At 38.6% G+C, this 12,454-nt stretch overlaps 1 protein-coding gene across 1 annotated transcript in view; it reads left to right on the forward strand.

Moving 5' to 3' along the window:
* SHCBP1L (SHC SH2-domain binding protein 1-like) overlaps positions 1–12,454 on the forward strand; it is a 44,595-nt gene that overhangs the window by 22,908 nt on the left and 9,233 nt on the right. Inside the window, exon 6 of the mRNA XM_010853110.1 lies at positions 7,665–7,770. Coding sequence (XP_010851412.1) covers positions 7,665–7,770 — 106 coding nt within the window. The remainder of the gene's footprint in view (positions 1–7,664; positions 7,771–12,454) is intronic.

Raw genomic sequence — 12,454 nt, forward strand, 5'->3', positions numbered from 1 at the left:
CTGACTCATTGGAAAAGACCCTGATGCTGGGAAAGATTGAAGGCAGGAGGAGAAGAGGACGACAGAGGATGAGATGGTTGGATGGCATCACTGACTCGATGGACATGAGTTTGAGTAAGCTCTGGTAGTTGGTGATGGACAGGGAAGCCTGGTGTGCTGCAGTCCGTGGGGTCACAAGGAGTCTGACACGACTGAGCGACTGAACTGAACTGAACTGAATTTATGAGATAAGCACAGGTACAACTACCAATATTGGAAAATTATTTTTATATGAGCTGAATTCACTGAAATCAATGTTCTGGGGTTTTTTATTTTTAAAAAATCTCATAAATCTAGTCCTTTCCTTACCTTTCTTCTTTACCTTCTTAATTTTGGCCAAAGCATAAGAAAAGAGTCAGGAGACATTGTCCACATATAAAATGCAAAGTAGAGAGTGAGAATTTGTGGCATTTTGGTTTGAGGGTCATCACCAGCTGTTAATAGCTCAGGTAGCAAAAAAGTGCCATCTTACTGTTTCAAGGTGACACAAAGGACAGAGTTCAAGGCTGACAGAGTAGCTGGAAATTTAGTTGGGATATTCTGAAAGTGAGAGAGCTACAAAAGGAGTGAGACCCAAAATTTGAGCAACAGAGAATCTCAACAGAGAAATGAAAACTATAATAAAAAAGAACCAAGAATTTCTGGATTTAGCTCTGACATGCAAAGAGCTTGTGAGTTATCATCCTTATCCTTACAATAAGAAAAAAGCTGAACAAACTCGAAAATTACTTTCTTGGAACCATCAGAGAACTGAGATCACAGGACAAACTGCCACCCTAAAATTTGGAGAAAGGTAAATTCAGAGAGTCACAGCTAAGATCTGCTTATCTTGAACAGAACCAGCTCGAGCCATAAATTATAAGAACATTTAAATGGTAATTTTGATAGATTGCTGGATGCTGAATGATAACTAGTATCAAAGAAACTCACAGGGAGCTGCAGTTATTAGTGAGATCCCATACCTTTGTGGGGTTTTACCTCTAGGAGTCTCACTAGGTTCTCAGTGAAGAGCCAAGAAAGATTCTGCTATGACTCTGGAAGGGTGAAGGGAAAAGTACCCATTATGAAATATACCCAGAGCATTCTCCATAATAAAGATCTGCTATTCTCCAGGAGAAAAGTCTTTACCAGAGTTTTTTGCCACCTAGAGGAAAGGCATTTCTCTGACTCTAGTCCCTTCTAGCCTTCCTGTCTGGGGAAAAAGAGGATTAAGAACAGTTGTGAAGGTCACAGTCCAGGGACATAGACTCAGTAAAAGACCAATAAGTAATCACAAGAGTATAGACACTTCCTCTCTGCTAAATCTTAAAACCATACCAACAAGATTCCAGGATAATAACTGGATTATAGTTAAAAGAGCTGTAAGACACAGACTCTTCTAAAGAGTAGTCTGGGGCTTCTAAAGGAAGCCCGAAGATATACAGAGACCGAAAATTGGAAATTACAGGAATTTGAAGCCTCTGACACATAAAGCTACAGCAAATAAACATAGGCTACCTCCTGGTTGGATTAATAATTAATCTACTTCACTTCCTGTTAGCCATGTGTAGGTTTCAAAAAAAAATTATGATATGCTAAAAGGCAAGGAAATAAACCAAGTCTGAGGAGGGAAAGCAAGCATCAATAACAGACTCAATTATGATTTTGGAATTTATCAGACAGGAAATTTAAAATAGCTATGATTGGGACTTCCCTGGAAGTTCAGTGGTTAAGACTCTGTACTTCCACTGCAGGGGGCACAGGTTCGATCCCTGGTCAGAGAACTAAGATCCCACACACCATGCAGTGCAACCAAAAAAAAAAAAGTAGCTATGATTAATATGTTAAGGACTTTAATGGAAAAAAGTATACAATATGCAAGAAAAAAATGGATAATGTTCAAGCAAAACATGGAAACTGTAAGAATGAATGAAAAGATCATTCTAAAAATCAAAGACACTGTAAATAGAAATGAAGACTTCCTTTGAAAGGCTCATGAATAGATGGGACACAACTGAGGAAAGAATCAGAAAGCTTGAGAAATTGTCTCAAACTGAAATACAAAGAGAAAAAATAATGAAAAAAAGATCTAAGAATTGTGGAGTAGTTTCAAAGAATGTAGCACATGTGCAATTGGAATACTAGAAGAGAAGAAAGCAAATGCAACTGAAAAAAAATTCAAGTTCATCAGATCAGATCAGATCAGATCAGTCGCTCAGTCGTGTCCGACTCTTTGCGACCCCATGAATCGCAGCATGCCAGGCCTCCCTGTTCAAATTCATAGTGGTGAAAATTTTCCAAAATTAAATGAAAACACCAAACCGCAGATCCAAGAAGCTTAGAGACCACCAAGTAGGACAAATACTCCCAAAATGTGCAAATAGGCATATTATACTTAAACTGAAGAAAACCACAGATAAGAAAAAATCTTGAAAGAAGCCAAGAGGGTAAAAGAAACCCTACCTGTGTGTGTGCATTTAGTTGTTCAGTCATGTCCGACTCTTTGCAATCCCATGAACTGTAGCTTGCCATGCTCCTCTGTCCATTGGATTTTCCCAGAAAGACTACTGGAGTGGGTTTGCATTTCCTACTCCAGGGATCTTCCCAAACCAGGGAGTGTACCTGTGTCTCTTGCATCTCCTGTGTTGGCAGGTGGATTCTTTGCCCCTGAGCCACCAGGGAAGCCAACATTTTTTTTTTTTTTTTTGGCGAAGTCTTCCAAAAAATAAAAAGAGAAGGGACTACTTCCCCAACTCATTCTATGAGGCTATTATCACCTTGATACCAAAACTATAGAAAGATATCACAAGAAAACTGCAGAAAATACCCAGTATAAATATAGATGCAGGGACTTCCCTTGAGGTCCAGTGGTTAAGACTCTGAGCGTCCAATGCACAGGATGTGGGTTCAACCCCTGGTCAGGGAACTAAGTCCCACAAGCTGCAGGACACAGCCAAAAGACTTAAATAAAAAATAAGTGAATAAAATAAGTAAATATAGATGCAAAATCTTCAATAATACTTTAACAAACTGGGTCTAACAACATATGAAAAAGATTAGACACTATGACAAGTGGAATTTATGCCAGGAATGCAAGGTTGGTTTAACATATGGAAATAAATCAATATAATACACAATAAAGCCACATTATCATCTCAAAAGTTACAGAAAAATCATTTGACAAAATTCCTCTTTCGTGATAAAAATTCTAAAAAAACTTAGAATAGAATGGATCATCCTCAACCTGTTTAAGGCCATCTGTGAAAATCCTATAGCATCATATTTACCAATGAAAGAATGGATGTTTCCCCGCCTAAGATAAGGAACAAGACAATGATGTCCACTCTTGTATTCAGTTGTGCTGGAGGTTCTAGCCAGAGCAATAGGAAAGAAAAGGAAATAAATTCATCCAGATCCAAAAAGGAAAATGAAAATTATCTCTACTTGCAGATGACATAATCTTGTATATAGAAAATCCTAATGAATTGATGCTTTTGAACTATGGTGTTGGAGAAGACTCTTGAGAGTCCCTTAGACTGCAAGGAAATCCAACCAGTCCATCCTAAAGGAGATCAGTCCTAGGTGTTAATTGGAGGGACTGATGTTGAAGCTGAAACTCCAGTACTTTGGCCACCGGATGCAGAGAGCTGACTCATTTGAAAAGACCCTGATGCTGGGAAAGATTGAAGGCAGGAAGAGAAGGGGACGACAGAGGATGAGATGGTTGGATGGCATCACTGACACAATAGACTTGGGTTTGGGTGGACTCCAGCAGTTGGTGATGGACAGGGAGGCCTGGCGTGCTGCAGTTCATGGGGTCACAAAGAGTCGGACACAACTGAGCGACTGAACTGAATAATGAAATATTTTTCTGTGATGTAAAGAAATTGCTGATATACAAAATAACATGGTGGATCTCAAAATAGTCTGACTGAAAAACTGCAGACACAAGAGAGTACATAGCATATTCTACTTTAAAATTCCATTTTAAAATTCTGAAAAAGGTAGTGGTACTGATGAACCTATTTGCAGGGCAGGAATAGAGATGCCGACGTAGAGAACAGACTTGCGTACACAGCTGGGGAAAGAGAGGGAAGGACGAATTGAGAGAGTAGCATTGAAACATACACATTACCATATATGAAATAGAGAGCTAATGGGAAGTTGCTGTATAATGCAGGGAGCTCAACCCAGTGCTCTGTGACAACCTAGAGGGATGGAATGGGGTGAGGGGTGGGAGGGAGGTTCAATAGGGAGAGGACACATGTATACTTATGGCTGATTCACATGGCTATATAACAGAAACCAACACAACATTGTAAAGCAATTATCCTCCAATTAAAATTACAAGAAAGGAAAATCTATGACAAAAAGATTAGTGGGTTTCTGAAAGTCGATGCTGAGGACTGACTGCAAAGATGTATGAAGGAACTTGTACGATGGGAATGTTCTATATCTTGAGTGTTATGATTGAGTTGCTGCTAAGTGACTTCAGTCGTGTCCGACCCTGTGCGACCCCAGAGACGGCAGCCCCCCAGGCTCCCCCGTCTCTGGGATTCTCCAGGCAAGAACATTGGAGTGGATTGCCATTTCCTTCTCCAATGCATGAAAGTGAAAGGTGAAAGTGAAGTCACTCAGTCGTGTCTGACTCTTAGCGACCCCATGGACTGCAGCCTACCAGGATCCTCCATCCATGGGATTCTCCAGGCAAGAGTACTGGAGTGGGGTGCCGTTGCCTTCTCTGACAATAGTATATAGTACCACCTATAATCTTTTTTTTTTGGATGAAATGTCAGAACATTTATTCACCTGAAGCCCATCAGTTGAGCCTTCTCCAGAACCCTCCTGATGGGTTCAAAATCCCTGCAGTAGAATGGTAGTCTTGGCCTTGCACTCTGCCCTATGAAGGAGAAATGAGCTCCTGACAAATGAGAGACGCCCACTGATCTACATTTCTCCTTGAGTGCAGCTACTTCTTCCAAAGGCTGGAAGGAGCAGGGTTTGACCTCTTCCTTCTCCTTTTATACCGGGTAGTTTGAGGCAACAATTGTAAGTGTGTGTGTCTCTTCTGCAGTTCCAGGCTCTTCTTCTGGCCAGCTGGTCCTCAAAACTCAGAGGGTAGATTTTTAATTGAATCTTAATATTACCAAGCTTCTAGATCTGAATGTCAGGGGGATTGAAGAACTTTTGAAATGATGCCTTGTTATTCAATTAGCCAAATTATGTGGGAAATTCTATAGATCAACAAACAAATATCAGGGAATTCCCTGGTGGCCCAGTGGTTAAGACTCCAGGCTTCCACTACAGGGGACACAGATTCGATCCCTGGTGGGACAACTAAGATCCTACATGCTGCAGGGCCAATAATTAAAAATAAACATCATAAAAGAGAATGGGTAATTAGTATAAATGAAAAAAGATAGATTTAGATATTTAAGATATATTGATCAAATTTAGTGTATGGACCTTGCTTGGCTCTTGATTCACATAAACCAATGGTAAAAATATCTTCCAGAGCTAAGTGCAGACATTTGAACACAGACAAAGTGTTAGATGATGTAGGGGCACTATTATTAACCTTGTTTGGTGTAATAATGATACTGTGGTTATGCTATTTTAAAAAGTGGCTACCTGTTGGATATACATACTGAGGTATTTACAAGTCAAGTTAAACCATAGCTGGGATTTCCTTTAAAATATTTTGGTGACTATGATAGGGGAAAATGTTGTGAGAATGAGATAAATGACAATTCTCGAAAGTAGTGATGGATGGATATATATTAAATATATATATATATTCTCTACTTTTAAATATACTATTTTTTCTACTTTGGATATGTTTGAAATTTTTCATAATAAAGAACTGGGGATTTTGTTTGTTGAATTTTAAATAGGTTGTGTTCACATAGGTTATAGCCATCAGAGTGAGTTCAACATGAGTATTCCCTATCTTTACCCACACACTCAATGACTGTCAGTCACAAATGAGAGGAATGAGTCAGTGGTGAAGAAAACAGCAAAGCAAGTGAAGTGGGCAGAACAGTGGCAACTGGTACCCACCTCTGTATTTGGGATGAGTGGGGAGTTGTAGGACCGTGAGAAATGGAAGATCACAAACATGATTGAGTTAAATGGGTGTATACATTTGTGAAATCTCATAGAGAGGTTCACTTAAAATGAGTGTTATGTAAATTATACCTTATTAAAAATATAACTTTGAAAATCACTGACATAAACCTTTAATTTTAAAGCTAGGATTGTATGATAAACTATTTCCTGCATGTAAGATGCTTTACTCTTTGAGCAACTAGTAATTATATATATGGTGAAAAAAATGTATGAGTAGTTCTCTTTCTCAAATCAAAATTTGCTTAAATAGGTATAAAAGTGCTGAATGGGTTTGATGTTGAAATGTCAAATGAAACTTTTCCTTTGGAGGACATTGCTAATATCTTAGAGTTCAAAATTCAATCATTGGAATGATAAATACGTAGGAACAGTTCTCTGAAATGTTAAGCTTCACAAAAATATTGGTAACTGAGGTATTGCTTATATGTGGAACCTAAAAAGAAGGGTGCAGATGAACTTAGTTACAATACAGAAGTAGAGTCACAAATGTGAAAACAAGCTCATGGTTACCAGGGTATAAGGGGGAGGGGAGAGAAGTAAATTGGGATTGACATATACGCACTGCAAAGTGTATATAAAATAGATAACTAATAAGGACCTTCAGTTATAACACAAGGAGCTCTACTGTATACTCTGTAATGGCCTATATGGGAAAAGAATCTAAAAAAAGGGTGGATATATGTATATGCATAACTGATTCACTTTGCTCTACACGTCAAACTAACACAACCTTATAAATTAATTATATACCAATAAATTATTTTAAATATTGATAATTGAAACATAAGCTGAAAAATATTGGTTTTAATGCTGCATCAAGTGATAAAGTGCTGCAGAGAACCCAAAAGATTACCCATACAGTAAATATGGCTGACAGTAATGATAAAAGTTATACTCAATTTTTTTTCTTTCTTTTGATAACACTTAAATGATGAATAGGAAACAGGAACTGTAAGGGAAAGCAGAAAGAAGACAAAGAATGGAATTATCTAAAAGTGCTGAATAGCAACCAGTTAAAAACAATGAAGAAAGAAGCTAGAATTGTTTAATGGAGGCCAACAGCCAACTTATCCTGCTTCAAAGGATAAGTTCTCCATAGATACAAAAACAATTAATTAAACGTAGTCTCTCAAATTAGGCAGGTCCCCAAATATTCTTATACCTCAGTAGCACAGACATAACCTATCTCTGCTTTGAGTGTCTACAATTCAATGTATTATGAAAGTATAATCAGGAAATTTTCTACTGTACTGAAAAGTTAAGATGATTGAGGTATTGATTGTAGTGAGTTGCATGCAGATTTTCAGAGTTCAAAAGATTTCGGAGTTCAATGGTTTAAACACTCAGTTATTTAAAAGATCTCAATTATTCCATCACTCTCAAATTGCTCATTGCTCTCAAGAAGCTCAAAATGAATGGAACCTATTACTCCAAGATGCTTAGTACCAAGTTTTAAGTAGGTGTACCTTAAGTATTTTTCATACTGATTTAATTAAAATACATGTTTTCAACTTCAGAGTTCATGGACCCTTCTTTCCAAGAATTCTGAGGCGTAGGAAAGGAAAAAGAAACTTTGGAAAGACTATAACACATATCGTAGCAAAAGTGATGACTACTGACATGGTAAGTAATACATTTTATTCTTATTTGTTCATTTAAGTTTAGCTGCATATAATTAGAAAACAAGCTCTTTGAAGGTTGGATTCTTGTCTGACATTAATGTCTCTGTTACACCCAGCTCAGTGATTGACATAATATAGGTACGAAATAAATAAATGTCCACAACTATTTACAGAGTACTAATCTTGTTGCCAGGTGCTATGCTAGCACCTATGGGAGATGCTATGCTAGCATCTATGGGAGAGAAATATGAGAAATACTGCATTTGAAGGAGATACACTTTTGAACCAGACCCACAATCGTGCTTCTTCCATACATCTGAGCAGTTTGAATGATGGTGGAGATGTTGTTTAGTGGAGCTGAGTCATGTCTGACTCTTTTTGTGACTCTGTGGACTGTAGCCTGCCAGGCTCTTCTGTCCGTGGGGTTTCCCAGCAAGTATACTGGGGTGGGTTGCCATTTCCTTCTTCAGGGGATCTTCCCAACCCAAGGATCAAACCTACATCTCCTGCATTGGCAGGCGGATTCTTTACCACTGAGCCACCTGGGAAGACCTGTGGTGGAGACACGGACAAGTAAATAGGCTATTGCAGTTGCAACACAGAATAATATAATAGTAAATGCTACGATAGGAGTATATACAGGAGGCACTTAGGATGGGTACATAAGCAGAGTTAGGAATTCTGGCAACGTTGCCTGAAAGAAATAATGCAGATGAAACCTAAAGGATGAGTGTAAATTTAACTAGCCCAAGTGGGGAAATGTTCTAAGTCATCTCACTAGACCTCTCAGTAGTATTTCACAGCTGTCTCCTTGAATAGTTTTTCATGGTCTTCTGCTATCATATTTTGCTGGTTCAATCTCTCTAATTGTTGTTGTATTTTTTCTCCTTCTGTCCTCTAAATGCTTGGAACTTATCTTTTTTCTGCACTATAATATGCCTAAGTGATTTATGTGATCTTTTCCCATGACTTCAGTTATATACATTAATAATCTAAAATGTGTATCCACAGCCCACATTTTTTGTTCTCAGGCCCAAACCGGTATGTCTAGCTACCTATTGCTCATCACCCCTTAATTATGTCCTGAGTACTTCAACTCAGTGTCCACAATTAAATTCATGATCTTATCAAGTAACTAGATTATCTTCTAATGTTCTCTGTTTCAGTAAACGGCACCACCATGTACCCAATTGTTAATTACCATCTTCTGAGAGTTTATCGTCCCCTTGTCACCTTCATATACCCCTTCCTCCCTCACTAAACCACGTCTTGGCGTACACCATGTTGTTTCAGAGAGCTACCGTATGTCCTTTAGGTCTCAATTTAAATGTCGTTTCCATAGAAAAAAACTTGCTCAACCTTCAGAATACATAGACTACATACTGTGCACCCTGCATGTTCCCTTACTGTCACTTTTCCTTATCATAACTGTGCTAAATATTTTCTGTGGCTACCTATTGAATGTCTGTCTCATTTACTATTAATATACTAGCTATTAAGAGCAAAGGGAGTATGTTTACCATTCATGTAGTCACCTAGCATGATGATTGGTATAAGGTGGGTGCTGAGCATTTTTCATTGAATAGTAAATGAGTACATGTTTGACAGAGAATGGGGTATATATGAGGAACTAAAAGAAGTCCAGAAAGGATGGTATTTAATACCTAGTAGGAGAATGAATCGGAGAAGGCAATGGCACCCCAGTCCAGTACTCTTGCCTAGAAAATCCCATGGACGGAGGAGCCTGGTAGGCTGCAGTCCATGGGGTCGCTAAGAGTCAGACACGACTGAGCGACTTCACTTTCACTTTTCACTTTCATGCATTGGAGAAGGAAATGGCAACCCAATCCGGTGTTCTTGCCTGGAGAATCCCAGGGACAGGGCAGCCTGGTGGGCTGCCATCTATGGGGTCGCACAGAGTCAGACACGAATGAAGCGACTTAGCAGCAGCAGCAGCAGGAGAATGAATAGAGATAAAGCCTGGCCTATTAGACTGGTCTTATCTGTTATCCTACCAATTTTTATTATTTTAAATAAAATTTAATTTCCTTTGACTTGCTTACTGGATCAGATTTTCAATAACATTAATTATTCCACCAATTTTATTTGTAAACATCTTTTGAAACATCATTGTAAAGTAAGGTATAGATTTTATCTCCAGCCTTTTAAAATATTTTTTTTTTTACCTATCTTTTTATTTGTTTTTAAATGTTTTTGGCTTTATTTTCCTATATAACAGTAAAATGTTTCTGTGATTTTTATTCAATGCTTTGCAACCCTGTCTTCATTTGTGTAAGTAAATATCCACAAACTTCAGACAACAGGACAATGAGAGGAAGACTACTCTGAGAAGGCAGCATCATCAATTTCTACTTTGCTTAGATCTTTGATTTTAGATTTACCTTTGAGGTGGACAAAATATTTTAATTTGGTGTACCTAGTCACAGCTGTGTATATAAGCCTTTAACAGTTTTCTCAACTTTGAAGATTCTTTAGTCTTTTTCCTGCTCTGTACTCTCCTTAAACAGTTTTAATCCACGCCCATTATCATTATGCTGGTGATCTTTACAAGCAGTGTAGTGAAAAGGCATGGACTTTGTAGTCAGGTAGTCCAGTGTTTAAATAGGCTGTTTTGGGCAAGCAGCCTAACTCTGAACCCCAATTTCTTTATTTTCAGAGTGCTTTAAAAAGAGAGAAAAACTGTGCTGATTAAGAGGATGATCTCTGGAGCCAAACTGCCTGGATGCAGAGTCTGGCTTTGGCACTTATTAATTATGTAATTTTCAACAAGCTGTTTTCCCATTTGCGCTTTAGTTCCTCATCTGTAAAACAGGGATAATACTGTGTTCTTTATTTATAGAGATTATATGAATTCACATTTGTCATGTGCTTAGAATAATGGCCAGCACATAGTAAGTATTCGATAAACGTTTTCTACTAGTATGATGGCTACCGCGGCTACCACCACCATCACAACCATCACCACCAATACCACCACTAAACTTTGTTTTTTTGAGGATGAAATTAAATCCTATGTATAAAATACCTAGCAGCCTGGCATGCAGTGGTTTTTCAGTAGATTTATCCCCTCTTGCATTTTTTGCTGATCAACATCACTAGAAGTTCTTCTCAGCATCTTTACCTTATGTTTCACTAAAAGATAACTACCCTAAATTTGAACTTACTGTTCTTTTGTACACAGCCTGTCCTTAATCCTCCTGTATTCTCTATTGAATTAATGTCCTAGATATCCTTCCAGTCAATTGAACTAAATATGTCTACTTCCTTAGTCTCTCAAATTGTGATGAGAGACCTGAATTCTGTCTTTCGGTTTAGACTCAGTCTGACTTCTGAATCATTCCTAACAGAGATAAGCAGTATTTGTTTCAGTGCTTAAACTAAAGTTCAACATTAGTTATTCTCCTATATTTAGGAGAAATATCAATGTCCCCGTTGTTCATCATAGGACTCTATCCTGTTCCTTCTTTGTCTAGAAGGCAGGATAGTGTGGTGGTGAAAAATATAAGCTTTACGATAATAGAAATCTAGGTTTGATTCATAGTTTTTCTTCATAATACTTGGGTTGGATTTAAAAAATTGCATAGTTTCTCTTACTTCCTTATCTATAAAAAGGAGTAATGAAGTCTATCCTATAGAGTCATTCAGTTCAGTTCAGTCACTCAGTCGTGTCCGACTCTTTGTGACCCCATGAATTGCAGCACGCCAGGCCTCCCTGTCCATCACCAACTCCCAGAGTTTACTCAAACTCATGTCCACCGAGTCTGTGATGCCATCCAGCCATCTCATCCTCTGTCGTCCCCTTCTCCTCCTGCCCCCAATCCCTCCCAACATCAGAGTCTTTTCCAATGAGTCAAATCTTTGCATGAGGTGGCCAAAGTATTGGAGTTTCAGCTTTAGCATCATTCCAAAGAACACCCAGGGCTGATCTCCTTCAGAATGGACTGGTTGGATCTCCTTGCAGTCCAAGGGACGCTCAAGAGTCTTCTCCAACACCACAGTTCAAAAGCATCAATTCTTTGGCACTCAGCTGTCTTCACAGTCCAACTCTCACATCCATACATGACCACAAGAAAAACCATAGCCTTGACTAGACGGACCTTTGTTGGCAATGTCTCTGCTTTTGCATATGCTGTCTAGGTTGGTCATAACTTTCCTTCCAAGGAGTAAGTGTCTTTTAATTTAATGGCTGCAATCACCATCTGCAGTGATTTTGGAGCCTCCAAAAATAGTCTGACACTGTTTCCACTGTTTCCCCATCTATTTCTCATGAAGTGATGGGACCAGATGCCATGATCTTCGTCTTCTGAATGTTGAGTTTTAAGCCAACTTTTTCACTCTCCTCTTTCACTTTCATCAAGAGGCTTTTTAGTTCTTCATCACTTTCTGCCATAAGGGTGGTGTCATCTGCATATCTGAGGTTATTGATATTTCTCCCTGCAATTTTGAGTCCAGCTTGTGCTTCTTCCAGCCCAGCATTTCTCATGATGTACTTACTCTGCATATTAGTTAAATAAGCAGGGTGACAATATACAGCCTTGACGTACTCCTTTTCCTATTTGGAACCAGTCTGTTGTTCCATGTCCAGTTCTAACTGTTGCTTCCTGACCTGCATACAGGTTTCTCAAGAGGCAGGTCAGGTGGTCTGGTATTCCCATCTCTTTCAG

This window comes from Bison bison, unplaced genomic scaffold (assembly GCF_000754665.1).
Source record: "Bison bison bison isolate TAMUID 2011002044 unplaced genomic scaffold, Bison_UMD1.0 scf7180017864322, whole genome shotgun sequence".
In the NCBI taxonomy this organism is placed as follows: domain Eukaryota; kingdom Metazoa; phylum Chordata; class Mammalia; order Artiodactyla; family Bovidae; genus Bison; species Bison bison.